Source organism: Epinephelus fuscoguttatus, linkage group LG4 (assembly GCF_011397635.1).
Source record: "Epinephelus fuscoguttatus linkage group LG4, E.fuscoguttatus.final_Chr_v1".
NCBI lineage: Eukaryota > Metazoa > Chordata > Actinopteri > Perciformes > Serranidae > Epinephelus > Epinephelus fuscoguttatus.
Genome location: NC_064755.1, coordinates 3,903,346 through 3,922,801, shown reverse-complemented (window position 1 = coordinate 3,922,801; position 19,456 = coordinate 3,903,346). Strand labels below are relative to the sequence as shown.

The following is a 19,456-nucleotide window of genomic DNA, read 5'->3' as shown; positions in this document are numbered from 1 at the left end:
AAACCACGGATAAAATATTGTACACTACAATTGGAAAAAGATAAAGGAGGTTAGCACTTCCCAATTTGAAAGACTATTATCGTGCAGCACAACTCAGACCAGTGGTCAAGTGGTGTGACAAAGACTATACTGCAAAGTGGAAAGACATTGAGAGGGCGGTGGCAGGTATCCCAACCCAGTCCCTGATTGGCAATGCTGAATTAATGAAGTCACTACAAGACACGATCGATCCAATAACTTTGCACACATTGAATATCTGGTTTGACTTTACCAAACAACACAAATTAGAGAGAGATTTAAAAATGTTAAGTTGGTTTGCATATGATGACAGATTTAAGCCAAGCTTAAGTGACCACAACTTCAGGGACTGGGGCAGGAAAGGGCTTACAGCCATGTGTACATTAACAAAGAATGGGAATGTAATGAACTTCCAGGAGTTAAAAACAAGTTATGGATTAGAAAACCGGGACCATTTTAGATACCTACAGTTAAGGGACTATTTTATAAAGGAAATACAAACTGTGAAAACTTTAAATGGTGTACTTGATGTAATGACCAGGACATACAGTGGAACTAAATTCAAAGCAGTCTCAGTACTGTACCGAAATCTGAGAGACTCAGAAGCTGCTTCTACTCTGTACATTAAAGAGAAGTGGGAGAGGGAACTGAACATCGACATTACTTTGGAAGAATGGCATGAAATGTGTGAAACACAACACACAACTACAAATTCAAGAACATGGAGGGAATTCGGATGGAAAAACCTGACTCGCTACTTCATTACACCTAAATTGAAGAGTAAACAAACTGGTTCCCAACATACATGTTGGCGGTTATGTGGAGAGAGAGAAGCAAACCATACACACATCTTCTGGAAATGTCATAAACTTAACTCGTTCTGGGAAAGTGTACATAACATAATGAAAGAGATTCTGGGATATGTAATACCAAGGGAATGTAAAGTTATGTATCTTGGAAGTTTGAATAATTATGTTCTAGAAAAAGATAGATACTTAACCAAAATGTTATTGGTCACATGTAAAAAAGCAATAAAAAGAAATTGGTGTAAGACTGAACCACCCACTATAACTCAATGGCTAGAGATCATAAGAGAGGTCTACACCATGGAGAGAATGACCCATCGGCTTAAAATGAGAGAAAATGTCTTCTTAACTAAGTGGGAGAAATGGACACAATACGACACAGTGAATGATGACTAAGGATTGACTGATTTGGATTTATGTACTCTGTTTGGGATAATGGATGTCGGTAACCATGACTGTTATTCTTCTGTTTCTTGTTTCTTACTTAACATATCTGTCCTAATTTTCTATTCAATTCTGCGATGGAATACATGACTCAAATATATATTTCTTTGTTTAAATGTAATAAACTCCAATAAAAATGTGAGTGTCAAAAAAAAAATTCAAAGAAATTCCCTCAAGGTATTTTTGAAATATTGTATTCACAAAAATGAGAAAGACAAGGTCACAAGGATCTTGACCTGTGACAACCAAATTCTTACCAGTTCATCGTTGAGTCCAACTTAATGTTTGTGCCAAATTTGAAGAAATTCCCTAAAGCTGTTCTTGAGATGTGGCGCTCATAAGAATGAGATGGATGCAAGGTCACAGCGACCTTGACCCTTAACCCTCCACCACCAAAATCTTAGTTCATTGTTCAACCCAAGTGAACATTTGTGCCCAATTTGACGAAATTCCCTTAAGGCGTTCTTGAGATATCGTGCTCATAAAGACAGGATGAATGAATGTTACGTACGTATGGACAACCCGAAAATATAATGCCTCTGACCATGGCTATCACCAGCGCAGAGGCATTAATAAAACACTGGTGCTATATTTCTGAAAACTAACATATGCCAGTCGTTCTTCTCCAGTGCTTTTGAAGGTAGAAAAGCAGTTAAGTGGTTAAGTTTACCTGAGTGTGTCCTCATGTGTCTCTTCAGTTTGTATGTGTCTCTGCTGGCGTAGCTGCAAAGACTGCACTGGAATGGACGCTCACCAGTGTGGGAACGAATGTGACGCTTTAGTTTGCTCACCTACAAAACATCCACACACAAACACATGGTCACATATCACAACACTACAGCAAAAAATGCATCTGCCATCATAAAGACATGGCTGCTGTTAACTATTTTAGACTTAGAACTGTTGTATATCTACTGTCTGAAACAGTGTAGATGAACTCTTTAACTTCCTCCCTAAGAGCTGCTGACTAGACAACTGTGGATCTGTGTATCCTTCACTGTTCTTTATTCCTGACTGAGTGGATGTGGGTGAAAGTGAGTGTAGCAAATGTAAAAGATTAAACTTTGTATCAAAAACAAAGCAGACAGGAGCTTGTGTTACCTCCACACTGGCGTAGTCACACATGGAGCATTTGAAGGGTTTCTCGTGTGTGTGTTTGTAGCGACGATGACGAACCAACTCTCCACTGGTCACAAAAGCCATATCACAGTCTGTGCACTTGTGTGGACGAGTTCCTGCATTAAAAAAACAAACAAAAGGACACATTTTAGCTATTCTCGCATTATAATGGAAAACCGAATCAGTCATCTGTCTCCTTTGAAACTTGTCCTACTGTTGTGGTCCTATTAGAGTCTAATGTTAATAAGAAGAGGTGTAGTTGTGTATACCAGTGTGTGTATTAAGATGGTTTCTTAGCAGGGTGACTGTCCTGAAGGCTCTTCCACACAGGTGACATTTGTGAGGTCTCTCGTCTGTGTGGCTCTTCATGTGTCTGTCCAGGTTGGAGCGTCGAGGGCACGTGTAGCTACACAGCTCACACTGAAACGTCTTCTTCACTCCTAACACATGACAACGACACACACACCTCACATTCAATTACAGTGTTTTTATCATTTTCCCGTAGCTACTGTCTCCGCCCAAAACAAAGACATAAGAGATACTTAAAATCGCATCTGAAGCATACCTGAGAACTGAACAAAAACTTTAACTTATTATATTAAGCTTCAGTTACAATTTATGTGATTTTTGAAAAATAGAATTTTGTGGAAACAATAAAAAGATGATATTTTCATCACAATACAATTTCACTTAAAGTCGATGAGCAATAACAGTGAATAGTCAGATACCATTTTTTCACTTTTAGCATACGTGACCACTCATCTCATTCTGAGGCAAAAAAAACAACAACAACAACAACAACAACAACAAAAAAAAAAAAAAAACTGACACAGCAAGACATGTTGCATTTTTGTGTACAGGAGCCTGCAGCCAATAAATGCAGTGGACTCTGAACAGAAGCTAATCCTGGCAATCTTTTCTCTTCTGCATAGGGTGCTTTCACGCCTGTGGTTGGATTCATTTGGTTCACACCAGAGGGAAAAAAATGATACATTGTTGCATTTTAGTTTTAGAGTTTTTGCAAATGAACAAAGAGGAGTAAACATGAAGTTCTTCTAAATGACAAGTAACTTACTGATGGGACAGTTTTCTCATTTGTCATCCTGCATCATGAGTGCATCATCAGGATCAACATGGAGAAATCATATTCTGGTGACTGACAGAAGTTTATGTAGCAGCACTTCAGTGCTTAGAATGTCTTTATATTTCTGTTCTTTGGTTTCATAAAGAGCTCACAGAGCTGTAACTAGGGCCGTAACGGTACATGTATTTGTGTCGAACCGTTCAGTATGCGACTTTCGGTTCGGCACGACCCTGTACCGAATTATTGGGCGCAGGATATTATTTTATCTTATTTTGTTTTATTTTAATTCCGTTTTTGCGAGCCGAACCATTTAAAATATCTAGTTCCCCAACGGACATAATTGAGTGACGGACCGAGTCCGACCGTAAATCTCAGCTTTCACTTTTTTTTTTATTTGTGCAGCGCATTCTCGCATTTTGACAACATGGCAAGTGAGCCTGACGAACCTGAAGATCCACCTGCAAACCTTAAGTCCTCCGTTTGGGAACACTTTGGTTTCAGGGTAAAATACGAAGATGGAAATAAACTAGTGGACAAGTCAGAAGCAGTGTGCCGGCACTGCAGAACAGCGGTCGGGTATGTACTTGGAAACATGTCTAACATGCTAACGCATCTAAAGCGACACCACCCGAGTTCGAACGTTAACCGGCATGACTAGAAAAAGCAATCTGGTGCAAACTACGATGTTTAAAAAGAAAGAGCGTTTCCCTGACCATCGTGCTAAAGAAATAACCAACGCCATTGGAGTTGAGTAAAATTGTTTAAGCTGCACTTTAGATATAAGCATGTTTTGTTTACTGCACTTTAACAAAGAGGGAAAGCTAAGTAAGTTTCTAGTAAAACTGAATCTGAGCAGGCTTTAAAGCTGACCAGCTGCACTATACTTTTTATTTTAATTGAGTAAAACTGTTTAAGCAGAAATTTACATTTCTATTTTTCTTCAAAAAAATGCGTTTAAAAAACAGCAGGATTTTATTTTTCACTTTTATATTTCTATTTTCATTCAAACAATGTGAAAAAGCAGGATTTTATATATATTTGTTTCATTCAAAAATTGTGTAAAAAGAGTTAACTGGTAAGGTTACCAATAAGTAAAAGATATTTAATAGTTGTCTGTTTTTTTCATTACTGTACCGAGAGAAAAAAAAAAGAAAAAAAAAAAAAAAAAGAACCGTGACTTGTGTACCGAGGTACGTACCGAACCATTATTTTTGTGTACCGTTACACCCCTAGATGTAACTGATTGTAAGCATCACAAGTAGGCTATTATTAAGCCCCCTTTCCACCGAGCAGTACGGTACGGTTCAGTTCGGTACACGTTTTTCCGTTTCCACTGTAAAAAGTTGTGGATGGAACCAATGGAACCGTGCCGTACCATTACCATTTTTGGTACCCCTTCTGTTGGGGTACCTAGCATACAGATCTGGTACTAAAAGGTGGAGCTATGAACACTGCAGTCTGTTGATGTGTCAGGAGCTGACAGTCACTCTGCAGAGTTGTGGCTGGTTTGAGGCAGAACCACTGTTCATATCGTGGAGAGTTTAATTAGTAGACTGCAACTATATAATATAAAGATGTTTTGCTGCCTCTTGAAGCAGCCGGAGTCGGAGGAAAAAGTAAATTCATTCACTGGGCCAACTGCCGGGATTTTTTAAGGTGGAACATTAACTTGTAATGTTACTCAGTGCACGAGCTGACGATGTGAATCCATTAGCACACCTTAAATATCCACATGACAACTTTGACCATTACTTGAGTTTTTATATGACATACACTTTTAGTAATGAGTGGATCTTCAAGCGTTTATACGTATCAATTTTCACCCGCGTTATAGGAACTGCATATATTCTAATCCTCACTTGAAGGGAAAAAAGGGTCGCGTATCGTCAGGCTACAGCATCACCCCAAGCTTGCCTGAGAAGGACTACATGCACAAACCCGCTATATTTGAAAATCCCATGGCGAGATACTCTCACTGCAGCCTGTTTTATTTTGTTCTGAAAATGTCGTTGTGCAGCCTAGTTCTGTGGACGATAAACAAGGCGCAGACCTTCCTTTGTGTCACCGATAATGAGGAAATACAACAAGTGCAGGATGGAGAAGTGAGTGACAACAACCCTGCTCACATTTAAGGGCACGGTTTAAGGTGGAAACGCTAGGGTTGAGGTACCATGTCTGAAGGGTACTTTCGGTTCCAAAGGTACCATACCGAAAAATGTTTGGTGGAAACAGCTTTAGACTGCAAATCAATGGCATGTTATGAAAAACGACTAACACAGAGACAGATAAAAAGAAGGCTTGCAAAAGCCTTTTACAGTATTGATTCAGGGCTTAATACTGTGGGATCACTGTCACACACTTTTTCATGAACTTAATGAATAGACAAAGTACACGGAGTCAAATACAATAATGGCAGTTTTAACAACTTTTTAATGAGGGAATATTCCCTCACTGAATAAATGGGTTATGGGATATACGTGGCCTCCACCAGGATCAATTCTAAGTCGCAGACAGATTTCATGATCAGCAGATGGATTAATTATTGGTTTAGCTGTTGCTAAAATTCCATATCTGCTATCATAAAGTCCTGTGATTGGTTTGTTTTCTTTCACATTTCGACAGGGACCAAGACCCAGTTGTTTGGTCCACACTTGGGAACAACTGACATCCTTCACACTAGCCAAAATGAACCGTACTAACTGTGAAAATGGACCTGAGTTTGTTTTAACCTAAAGGATTAGGTGTGAAATCACCCTTAGACTCTAAGCTGGTGCACATAACCATCATATATTGAGCAATGTAAGAACGCAAAATAAACATAATCAAAATAATCAAGAAAATGTTCTATCTTGTTTAAAAAAAAAAAAAAGCATTTCATTTTCAGATTAGGTTAAACAAATGTTGTTGTCTTTGTTATTATATTAGCACAGACAACAGAAATAATGAGACTGTGATAAGAACAAAGTAGTATTACAATGCATCGTTATATGTTGTGAGTCTCCAGGACTCACAGGTTGTCATGTGAGTGGGTCCTCAATAAACGTTCTATTTTTGACAAACTGTAGTGTGAAACCTGTCTTGGATGTCATATGAGAAGCTTGGGCCTTATCACTCTATTACAGTATATTGAGAAATCCTGACGGCATGATTTTCAATATCATCAAAAATACAGACGCTTATCTTTCTCTTAACCTCACAGTAAGAGGTTGCATTAAGACTGTACTGTGTGTAGTGCATAGCACGAACCACCAGAGGCCAGTCTCTACTGGTGGAGCAGGCAGCTGAGCTGAGAAATGACAGTGAGTGGTGGGATTAACAGTACAGGACAGGTGGCTAGCAACAGCAGAAAGACTGCAGGGAAAAACATATTTTTCCCATCTAACTCAGTAAATTAAGGGTTTATTGTAGACTGACCAGTTTTGGTGAGTTTTATTTTGTTTATGTTGATTTGAAATGAAGTGTGTTTTTCGAAGCATTCACAAGGCAACTAAGCTTGTCTTTGTTCAGTAAAAGAGAAACTTGAATTCTGGGTGCGTTCAACGTTTCTCCGTTTCAAAAGGTAAATAGGTGTAAAAATATACCTTTCCTGACTTTTGTGAGTTTGTTCTCAGGTTCTCACCTTTCTTTTTGATCTTAGTGGGTTTGGGTGGTTTCATGTTGCCCACCACTTTCTCAGCATTGACCTCAGACAGAAGGCCTTCCTGCTGTTCCTCTTCAAAGTCATAGACACTGACATCCATGTCCTTGTCTCCTTCAGCATAACGCAGACGACTCTTTTTACCCTAGACAAAACAGCAACTCATTAGGCCTCATCATCAGCTGACGACAGTTCAAGACACACCTGTCAACATGTTGTCTAAGTCCAGTTCAATTACAGAGAAGACTTTTACTTCCACTACAACAGATATTGATAAACACACAACTAGCTGACCTTCTTGGTCTTCTTGATAGCTCCAGATGGGGGCTGATAGTCTGGGTCTTTAGCCCAGTTTGGGTCATCAGTCGGGGGTGGAATGGGTTCATCCTCCCCTTCTTCAAGTAGCTGATTTCCAACCTCCTCATCTTCCTCCTCTTCAGGGTGGGCTTCTCCTCCCTCCTCCTGCTCCACTGTCTCTACCTCCCCATTAGCACCAACCTTGACAACCTACACATCAAATGCATTCATTGTTTGGTCAAGTAATCACTTAGGGAAACTCGTGACTGGTTTTATTCTGTAGTTGCTGAAGTGTATGAGAGAATTATGTTCCTGATGGAATTATAGGTTCATTCACTTATTTCTAAAATAATGCCAATCTTTACTGTACTCTGTGTTTGTCCACCTCAGCCTGCTAGTGCTGCAGCCCTGCTCTCTATTCTGACATACAGTGCATTTCACTGTGAGGAAAAATTACATTGTATGAATGTAAAAAAGAAACTGGATGCACTATTGCAGAACACACAGATTTTCTAATGGGAAATGCAATGGGGAATGTTACAGGCTGATGCTATGCTGTATTTGTGGGAAAAACATATCTAGCCAAAGACAAAGTTTTGTCTGTGAACTTTGTGAGCTATAATGGAGCCCTATTTTGTACTTTTGTTTAATAAGGTTACTGTTAGGCCATGGTTTATGTGTGTTTTAGGTGTGTTAGTTTAGTCAAACTGAACTGCAAACACAGTGAAACCCCATAGAAAACCCACTACTAATTAACATTTTGGAGGTGTAACTTCAGAGTGCCCCAGACACACCACAACACAACTTTAAATTAGCCTTTTGAAGGCACAAAAAGCAGTTTATCTATTTTACCTTGTGTGGCCTTTACACCGATGTAATAACATTCAAGTCAGACTTAAAGGATAACGTCAGCATTTTTTGACCTGGACCCTGTTTCCCCTTGCAAATTGATAAGAGAGACAAGAGACTGCAACAACAATTTCTGAAATTGGTTTAGTATTGAGGGAGCTGGGAGCAGCTGGGAGCAGCTAGCAGCCATGGAACGAGCTGTAATGGAAGCACATGGGGCCACTAAACGTCATCACCGTGTGTCCATTAATTTTTGCCACAGAGCAGCTCAGATTGTTATTATAAGTGTCTGAAGTGTCTTTACCTTTCACTTGATCCGGTTGCTTTGTTACTGCCTCGTTAAGTAGAAGTCTCTCTCTGAAATATCATGAGGAAGCTGCTAGCTCCCTCAATACTAGAAAAGTTTCAAAAATCGATCTCTTTAATTAACTGACACAGGGAAATAGGGTCCAGGCTGAAAAATGCAGAAGTTATTCTTTAAGCCATGTTGGAAGTTTTACACAGAAGTTTTTAGAAAAATTAAAATGGTGAGGTTTATGTAAAATGGACTCAAATGTTTTTATGTAGCATTTTTGCCAGAGGCCTAAAACTTGATGAGGTTGCTAATTTTGAAATTCAGTCACACATTAGTGTTAAACATTTGAGTTAAAGCCTGACCCATAAGTCTGTTTGTGTACCTGAAAGCCCTCAGGCAGCGGCAGGGTGTGGCAGATGACTGGGTCTCCGTCCTTTGGCATAGCAGTGGTGTCTACAAAGGTTCCTTGCTGCAGGGCCTCCACAGTAGTGGCAGAAACAGGCACCTGGACCAGCTGGAGCTCCCCAAGACCCAGAGCTGCCTGCTCCTCCATGTTTACCACCTGACAACAGAGAGACCTGAGGTCAGCACACATGTCCGGGGAAACAACAAGTTATCTACGAAAACAAATTCAATATCTAAGGGTGGATACAACTATTGGGGCTATATCTTCTTAAAGGGCCAGTGTGTAATATTTGGCATGGTTTATTGTCAAATCTGAATCTGAATATTCTACCCATTAATATGTTTATATAAGTGTAATAATGGCTATAAAATAAAATTCGTTTGGTTTTCATAGCCTTATAATTATGCTTTTATAAATATATATAGCAAGGGCCTTGCTTTAGAGAGGTCACCATCTTGCGCCGCCATGTATGTACGGCAGACCGAGCGGACAATCCAGCCAGTCAGAGAACGTGTTTCGCGTGTATAAATAAACCAACGAAGACAGCGGAAGGAAGGAAGAAGGAGGAGGAAACAGCAGAGAGTGTTAGTAGTTCGTCGATAGAGAGTAGTGGAAGTTTTTTTAGTTATAAAGTTTGCGAATGGACCACACTTACCACGCAACAGGAGAGAATGAACCCGAACCGTCGTCTGCGAGGAAAAGAAGACGCAACTTCACTCCTTGTGATGCACTCTCTGCGACGCTTTTCCTCCTGACGATATATCTCCCCAACGATGGTAGCACCGAATCCCATTCTGTGCAGCAAAATGGGAGCGGAGGATTCAGCCTCTCTTCTCACCCGCTCAGTATCCAAGTTCCTCATCTGTATGCTCCGGCTCAAACAGGTATGGCTCTGGGTCTGTGTCCGCTACAAGAAACTCTTCAAAATTGCGTTCAAAGTCGTCCATTGCAGCTGCTATAGTCCAGAGATATTGCTAGGCTAAATAAACAGCTGAGCTCTGTTTACTGGCTATGCTGTCAGTCAGTGTGCGGGCTGGAGGTTGGCGGAGCAGAGAGGGGAGGGGGTACCCGCTTGGTATTGTAAACGAGTATGTGTGTATTAAGTGTGTGTGTTACGCCAGAAGAGTCAGAGTTTGGGATGGAGTCTTTTACCCCCTGGAGTGTTACCGGAGTTTTTGGAGTGCTCAAATAAGCTGGCCTTTTTCTCGAACGCTACTCTGGTCTCCTGCTCGTGAAGGATTCATTACAATATCGTAACATGGTTTAGATTTCTAAATAAATATTCACCTCGTTGCTAGATAGACCTACTCCTGAAAAACTCATGTCTGCACAAGGCTTTTTGTCCCTACAAGGCCACTGTCATTTACCCGACGGGAGGGGTGAGCGAGTGAGCCCTGCAATCTAGAATTTGACCACTGATGTCACTGTTATCAACGGTTTTCAACCCATTTTACACAGTGGCCCTTTAAAGGCTTACATACATCTTTTGAATCCAGCTTTTCTCCCACAGGAATAAACTGTGAAATAACTGGAAGATGCTATCATGTAGAGCACCTACCTGCAATGTGATGATTTGAGTCTGGTCCACTGTTGTTACAGTTGCTTGGTGAGCAGCACCCGCTACCCCTCCAACAACACCCACAGTTGCTGATGTTCCCCCCACAGCAGCATCTATCACCTGAAAATCAGTGTTATTTTAAAGGGCTGTTACATGAAACTTTGAGTAAACCAACAGCTCCAGCAAGCATGTTAGGTGTCCTCACTTTTAGCGGATTTCATTTCTAAAACTAGAGTGACATCAGCAATAATTGAACTTTCCTGTGAGACCAAGCCTGTCTAACAGAGAGCTTACCTCAGTCTTCATCTGCAACAAAGTGGGATCCAGTGAGTCCATAACCATCATTTCAACCCCTGCTCCACCTTCCACACCAACCCCCACCCCAGCTTCCAACAGCTGCTGCTGGGCCTGGGTGGCTGCTACCATTCCTTCACCGTGACCTGAAACACAACATTGCTGGGAATAAAATACTGACCTACATTCTCTTCGAAAACGTACATTATTGCTTCTACTTGAAATATAAATCTACTACTTTGTGCTCTGGTTACATAATGAATGCAGGACTACTTCATGTCCAGTTAGTAAGAACCTTGTTCCAGGACGACTCCAGCTTGTCCCTCTACCACGCCCCCGGCCTCCGCAGCTTGCTGGAGGAGGTCAGCCACCATGGCATCCTGGCTGTGAACGGCCTGGATGGAGGGGAAGTCTTTGGTGGGGACCTCCACCACCCCTACACCCTCTGTTGGCCCTCCGTCCATGCTGGGTAGAAACTGAAATATGGCATTGTGGAAACAAACACTATCAGCCGTATATTACCTCATCTCTGATTCCAAGTTCTCCCCATTGCTGGTCCACACTGATGCTAAGCAGGGTTAAACACTGGAAATTGACACTTTTGCATTCACCACAAATTCAGACCAAAATCTTCCTTTTCCCCAAATAAAATCCTCACAATGTGCATCTTTATGTTCATATATTGAAGATTGTTGTATTAAACTGTTTCATCTGACGAAAAGTCCAAACCCACAAAACATTGAATTTACATATAAGATTTTCAAAAACTACATATATTCACATTTGAGTTGCTGGAACCTTTGTTTTTAGTGTTATGTTTAGACAATTAACTATTAAGATGTGGTTAATCAACTACTTGTTTTAGCTCTGATACTCTTTCATATAAACACTGAGGCAAAACTAGTAATAGTATATTATGAAAAACCGATTACCGAAAATTCAGAATCATTGTTTAGTGTACTTTAAAATTACATTAGAATATGGACAAACACCATTCTGTGACTTAACATCTGTAGTTCCATTTAAAATCAAATTTTGTTTATGACAGAAATTCCAGCTTTCCCCCCCAAAAAAGACAAGGCTTATAATACTATTTGTGTGTATGCAGTGGTGCTTGTAACTTTAAAAAAAAAAGGGGTTTACTGCACCATTTGGTGTTTCTTTTCCCTATTTTATGCAGAATTTTGCCATGGCCGAATCCAACCAAAATTACAATAATGTACAGTCGAACTACTTCAAATTTTATACGACCAGGGGGACATTTTGGGCAGCTTCTCTTGAACCTAATATGGAAAAGTTTTTTTTAAAAAAAATCATATTAGGACTTTTCTTCGATTTAATAAATATTTACTCATATCAATCAATTGATATTATGGACTAATGACTTCTACACTTAATTATCAACTCCTCATGATTACAACAGTGTTCATGATTTTTTCATAAAATATTTATAGAAATAGAAAAGGCACTTTATACGATATGATGTGTGTTCTGTGTGCCCAGTGAAGTGATACTTACTTGATATTAAATCTTAAGCCCCTTTTACACTGCCAGATTTTCTGCGAATGTTAGGCCGTTTTGCCGGCAAGCTGTGAGCGTTAGACAAACAGTGTGAGTTAATCGGAGGTGCCCAATTTTCCGCCTTGTAGGGTAGTCATATTGGTGGAACTCTTTTAGTTTAAACAGACCAAGGCGGCCTTCCACAACAGGAGGGGCTGTTAAAGACTTGTGGGAGGAGCTGTTGATGATGCCGCACGTGCGACCCACTGGTGTTGGATAAAGAGGAAACAGCTGATAGCAGGAATTAGCGAGCAGTTAGTAGCAAGAGGGAAACACAAACCTGACAGACACTGTAATGATGAGCAACTGAGGAGACAAGGAATTGTGCACCATTCTTGCCCTCGCAAATGAAGAGGCCATTAACCGCCAGATGACGGGGAAAGTGAGGAGCGGGCCAACTTACGAGAATCGCCAAAGGACTGACTAGCCGCGGCTTCCCTCCCGTGTCACTGGTTACGTCACGCGCTAAGCTACACGTTTTGTTACTTGCTCACGCTCCCCATTGCGCCGAAAAAGGCACATTATGTATAAACATAATGTGCTGCATTCCCCGCACTCCCCGATTTTGTTTTTATACTGCCAATGCTGAAAAAAGACTGATTGGGATTTCCTGCAAATTCGCACAATTCCTATCTAATAAGGGCTTAAGTCGCTGAGCCACATACAGTTACTGAAAAAAAAATGCCAATATGATCTATAAATTATTATTATTTATGTTGAATAAAATAACTAAAAATTATGAAAATATGTGTGCTACATGAGACCAATTTAGGATATTTTTGTTACTTTTTTTAATGGAAATATTCACTAATATTGGCAAGTCAACATGATGGTATTGAAAAACATCAGTCTGAGTTATTTAAATAGTAGGCCTAATACAGTGATGATTTCTCAGTCAGCTAAACAGAGGGCTGTCCTCCTGTTGCCAACATAAGGTGAAACTGAGTAAAGACACTAGAGCTGGGTCTGCACTGTTGAATATCCAACTTCAAACTAACTTCACTGTGGTGCAGTGTTTACAGTGCTACTTCACAATGCTGTGCTGCTCCTCATGTCCATGTACATGCACAGAAAGTGTCCTCTCTTCGGTCCGAAACATTATCACTTAAATTTTTTTTGTTGCTTAAAAAAAACAGATGTGTGTTGAGCATAAACTGTTTCATGAGAGCATGTGAAAAGTTTCAACTGCATGAGGCTTACAGTCAATGCATGAGTTGGCAGCTGTACCAAGTTATGAACACTGATGGATGCAGAGCGGATGATCACATGGACAGCTAAAATTTTAAGCGCACTACTATGCATATGCATGTGGTATTTCAAGCCCTGGTGGTGTTACCAGCAAGTAGCCTTGCTGTTTTAAGTTACAACAAACCATTAAATCCTAATGCTGAGCATAGTTTACACTTGTGTCAAGTTAAATCCACCCACAGCGAGCTGGCAAAGTTTAACTATTTTGAATCTCAGTGTTCTTGATCGACATCTTTGGTTACTTACATGGCCCGCTGCACAGTGTAACCAACTGTTCACTGCTGACTTTTGACCCACAGTTTGGTGAAAAAGGTGTGTCTTAGAAAATATCAGTGGCCAATTTGACATATTTCAAATTTTCAATTCTTGTAAAATTGTTGGCACTTTACATTACTAATGTTACCTGAAATAGCAACGATAAACTGTAACTGTCATGATTTCTGTAGACTTGGCCACAGCCTGCAGGGTTTTGAGACAGGTGATCTCCCTTTTTGCTTTGCCGCTGAAAGCCCTGAGCTTTGCTGAATCCAATGTCTGCTATCTGACTGTCCCTGCCAACCTGAGAGAGGGAAGAGGAAAATGTTACACAGCTGCACCTAGACACAGAGATGTTTCCTTCACATACAAACACCATGACTTTATCAGCCTACACATCTCTGATGTTAAATGTTCTGTTCAAGACACTTGCATTCACGTGAGGCTTTAGGCTGCTACCTGACTGTAAACCTGCAAGAGGGGAGGGAGAATACATCATCACAATGAGCTGGGCAGATACATTCACTCTACTACTCAGTGCTTCCATAACAGCTCATCTTCTCTCTTTTTTCCAGCTCAGCAGCTGATAATGCCCCTGTTTTCTGGAGTATACTATCAAGACCAAGTGATTAAGTGAAGTGGTGAACGAGGTTATTCAAACTGTCACACATAAAAGGGACTGCTTAATTTTCAATTTGCTGTGGGTGTCAATCCAACTTTGAATAAACAGTTGAAGAGATTCTTTGCAGTCTTCCAAAACAACTTTCATTCACACAGTGCCTTCCTTATTAGGTAAAGAAGCTTTATACCAAGCAAGACCTCATTTGCATCTAGAAGCAGCAGGAATGTTCAAGACATAAGCCCCTTTTACACTGCGAGATTTTCCGCGAATGTTGGGCTGTTTTGCCGGCAAGCTGTAGCGTTAGACACACAGAGCTGGATTGGTGAGTTGATTCGAGGCACCTAATTTTCCGCCTTGTAGGGAAGACATATTGGCAGAACCCCTTTAGTTTAAAAAAAAAAACAAAAAAAAACGAGGCGCCCATCCACAACGGGAGGGGCTGTTGAAGACTTGTGGGAGGAGCTGTTGACGCCGCCGCACGTGCGACCCACTGGCGGTGGATAACCAGGAAACAGCTGATAGCAGGAAATAACGAGCAGCTAGTAGCAAGAGGGAAACGCAACCCTGACAGACACTGTAATGATGAGCAACTGGGGAGACAAGAAAATGCACGCCCTCCTTGCCCTCGCAAACGAAGAGGCCATTACACGTCAAATGACAGGAACAGTGAGGAACGGGCCAACTTACGAGAGAATTGCAGAAGGACTGACCAGCCGCGGCTTCCCTACCGCATCACTGTTTACATCACATGCTGAGCTACATGTTTTGTTACTTGCTCACGCCCCCCATTGCTCCAAAAAAGGCACATTCTGTATAAACAAAAGTAGGTAGGCAACATTTTGTCGCACTCCCCGATTTTGTTTTTATACTGCCAATGCTGAAAGAAGACTGTTGGGCATTCCTGCAAATTTGCACAATTCCTGTTTAAAAAGGGCTATAGATTCCACAAGCTGACGGAAAAACATAAAATAAGGGTCTGTATAATTTTGAGCTTGTAAAACCATGTTCAAAAATAATGTGTAAGTCTGTGAGTGTTTATCACCCTTCTTAAACATGTGGTTAAAAAACAGCAAGTTGACTTAATGTGAACGGGTAGAAAACATTTGTAAACAGACACCCTGCACTATAACTTAACGAAATGCTTTCTGCTTTAACAGCTGGACATAACACCAAAATGCATACCTTATTAACTCAAATGTGCAACTTTAGTTTTATACACAATGTGGGACACTAAATAAACACTATTATATGTTGGGATGATTCCCACTGAAATTGGGCCAATATATTTTGGATGATCAGTAACTAGATTTGGGGTCATTTAGAAATTGTTTCTCCATTAGGCTACATAGTTAGGTGGTACCCTACATTTTCTCTCAAGGGACCTCTTTTCTGTCATTGAGTAAACTGATGAGCCCTGACTAAGTGACCTATTTTATCGATGTTCCACATTATATTCAGTGCATAACAATAACAGTGCAGAATAACCGACAAACTGAACAATTAACCCAAATGCATAACTGCGGGAAGTTTGTGGAAAATGAGCTATCATGATGTTTCAGCAGATTATATTAATATTACATAGGAGATGAGTTCCCTGATATTTGTAGGAGCTTTTTATACAATTCTCTATATATTTTTTTAACAATCACACTAACTTAAATGCTTCTTTTTTTTTTTTTGAGTAATTCTATGTTTTCTTTTTTTTTCTCTTTACTTCGCCATTGTTCTTGGCCATTGTTCTGTTAGCTCTTTGGTTGTTTCAAGTGCACACTTTTCTAATGCAAGTTGAGGCTGTTTAGCAGAGAGTGAAGGCTCTGTGCATATAGAAGAAGATATACTTTATTAATCCCTGAGGGGAGGGGATTAATAAAGTCCTTGTGGACTTAGCTGGCAATATGTTTAGTTGGTGTTCAGGTCTTCACTGTGGCCCATCAGATTTTTTTTTTATTTTATAGCACGTATAATAATCTAAATAAAAATAAATAAATAAATAAAAACACTTTCATTTTCTTCACAGTGTTGAATAAAATTCTAACTGTCCAAATACCAATATCAGTACTAGGCCTAAGCACATCTGGTTATTTTGACTCTATCGCTATACATTCTCAAAAGATTTTTTTTGTATAAGACAAGCTGAGTTGTTTTTTGGTAATAGTTAACAACAGACCTTAAAATGATTTCCAAGCATTTCACAAGCTTAAAATCTTGCTGGCCCTTTTCTGAATTCAACGAAATTTTCATTGGTGGGTTTGGTCCATGCTGAATTACCACTTATTCGCCCTAGTGCAAGAACCAGACTGTCTAAATCTAAAGACCCTGTAGGTCATTGAGTTAAATGATTTGCATATTTGGTCAAAAAATGATTTAACTCTTTAACCTTGCCTGCGTCATATGCTGGTTGTAGACATGACGCATATTTTAAATGAAGCAGCTTTTAACATTAACAATCAAAGTAGCCAATAAGATGGACTCTGAGTGTGTGTACTTGAGATGATGTCAATTGACCAACTGTATTCACTCATTTAAAAACACTGCAGCTGTATTCCGATCTCAACGGGATAAATACTGACAACTTGGGAAATGTAACCTGTATGTATTAGTGATGAGGAGTGTAGTAGCTGTATAGTCATGTTTGTGACAATACCTAACATCTGTTTGTTAGGTATGGCATGTCATGACATCTTATCTTTATGTTGCTAAATGGTGGAGGCTCTGGTATAGGCCTTCATAGAGGCTTTGACTCACAGTAACGTTACATCAAATATACCACAACACAGCAATGATACTGAGCGCCCAGCCGGGCAGCTGTCGCCTCCTTGCACAGCGCTTATATAGCGGTATTTTTGTAGCTCTCCAAGCCGAGTCGTAGAGGGAGCTCTCTGCTATAATATATATCTGTGGCTATGATGCTCTAGGTGGGTTTAGAATAGAGACAAGCGGGCGACGGGTGCAACAACAACTGCCAAATCCGACCACAGCGCGATGACAGGGAATAAAAGAAGAGAAATGCAGTGCTCGATCATGGAAGATGGCTGATTTACGGAAAACACAAATCGAGTATTTGGTCTTAGTGAATCAGTGGCCGCTGTGATCGCCGTTTTGCTGTGAATGCCTCGTCATTCTGTTTTCTGCGCTGGCCTTAACGTTACAGTCTCTGTGTGTATATTTCGCTACCAGGAAATCCTTAAGTAGATGCGACAACCTATTCAGTTAAACGAACTACTATAGCTAAGGTTAGCTGTGGAAATTTGGGGGGACTCCGGCGCTTTCGATAGTATCAGACATAATGTTACTAAAGGCACTGGGTGGGGATAGGCCTAGACTGAACTGACCAAACGTTAGCTGTTTGGCTAACGCGAGTTGCTACATAGATTTCTTCAAATAAACCTCTGGTTTAATGTTACATAACATACTTAAAAGTACTGTCAGCTGGGTAAAAAAGCGACTCGGTGTTTGTGTGCACTCACAACTTAACGGCATCGTTCACGTAAGAATGCGTGTTGATTTTACACTCGGAATATATGAATGCAAAGAAACTAGCATTAGCTAAGGGCGATAACTTAAACCCGCCAGTTTCCATGTCGTCAAGGCAGTAAAGACTGGAAACAAAGAAGCGAGAAAATGGACGCCTCGGCCTAAACTCTCCAACCAAATCATCCAAGTATTCGTAACTTATCCTCGACGGTATTTTCACAGATACATGTAAAATACAGTGGGCTGTGTGTACATTTATCGCAACTTCGGATATTTAAACGTATTTTGACGGGTTTTTCAATAACGATAGAGGGAGACAAACACTCTCCGACGAGCTGCCCGGACCCAGAGCCCCATCGTGACACCTAGAGGCCGATTAAAGATCCTGCAAACTCCCCCCTTATCAGAAAAGTAGTGATACTTTACCTCTTTTTGAGTGTTTCTCTTCCCCTTTAACTCGTCCGAAAGCAGGGAGTCTGTGCTACAAAGTTTAATAGGCTGAGAAGAAATGCAGGCTTCTTCGCAGTTTGTTTTAATCCCTCTCCCGCTTTAGCAGAGTAGCCTCTGCCACAAAATGGCAGTTGGGAGCTCAGTGCGCCTGTGCGGCCGCTGGGGGGTGGTGTCGAAGCTGCTGCAGACACCCTGATTGGCCAGGAGGGGCGCCCCGTTGGAATACATTGAAGCCCATTTATCACAATGTTAGGAATAGGGCTTCTTTCCGGACCCTCGGATATATGAGATTTACTATTTGAAAAATTAATTAAACAAACATAAATACATTAACATAAACAGTATATACACACACACAGAACTAACCATACTAGGGATACATATATACAAAGAAAAGATTAAAGAAAAGGGAAAAATCAAGACATAATGAAGGAGGGGAAGACTGGGGAAACTTGCAACACTTTGCATTTCTTTGTTACTGAGAGAATATTTGGACTACACCAGCCAAATTGATTTATATTAAACTTACTTCTGTCTGCTATGCATCCGTACCATTTAAACATGATCACATATGACATATCCTTCACTAAATTTATTTGAATGGGAGAAGTCAGATGTTACAACTGACCCCAAACCTGGGGACAGCAGACACGGGGATAGTTGCAACATGTTAAAATATATTACATTTCATTAATTAACATTAACGTTCTGGGGGTTTTTTGTCCCAAGAAGCAGAGTTTACAGAAAACATGCATTGTTGTCCAATAATATTATAATACAATTTATTTATACAATAATATTATAGTGTTATTTATTTATTTAATGATATATGATATGATGATATCAAATAAAAGTTACTGAGTTTTTTTTAGGGAACCCCTCTGTTAGAAACCCTCTTTCTCACTTTTGGCATACCGAAAACAAATAGAATAAAACAGTTTATTCAGTGTATAATACATAATAATGGCTTACTATTTATTAATTACACCATTATAATACTAATGTTTCTTTAATACAAACTAATCAAATGAACATGTTAA

General features: G+C 40.1%; 1 protein-coding gene across 2 annotated transcripts in view; it reads right to left on the bottom strand.

Annotated features, from left to right (window-relative positions):
- Positions 1-18,560, bottom strand: part of ctcf (CCCTC-binding factor (zinc finger protein)) — a 31,069-nt gene extending 12,509 nt beyond the window's left edge. Inside the window, exons 1-10 of one of the 2 annotated variants that reach the window (XM_049574424.1) lie at positions 18,393-18,560; positions 11,103-11,283; positions 10,808-10,953; positions 10,514-10,633; positions 8,932-9,111; positions 7,403-7,615; positions 7,091-7,253; positions 2,657-2,827; positions 2,370-2,503; positions 1,939-2,059 (exon numbers count right to left, since the gene is read on the bottom strand). In XM_049574424.1, the coding sequence (XP_049430381.1) occupies positions 1,939-2,059; positions 2,370-2,503; positions 2,657-2,827; positions 7,091-7,253; positions 7,403-7,615; positions 8,932-9,111; positions 10,514-10,633; positions 10,808-10,953; positions 11,103-11,271 (1,417 nt within the window). In that variant the 5' untranslated portion in view covers positions 11,272-11,283; positions 18,393-18,560. Of the gene's footprint in view, positions 1-1,938; positions 2,060-2,369; positions 2,504-2,656; positions 2,828-7,090; positions 7,254-7,402; positions 7,616-8,931; positions 9,112-10,513; positions 10,634-10,807; positions 10,954-11,102; positions 11,284-14,018; positions 14,280-18,392 lie in introns of those variants that run through there. The other variant, XM_049574423.1, reaches the window with a different exon arrangement.
- Between the last annotated feature and the right edge of the window lie 896 nt (positions 18,561-19,456).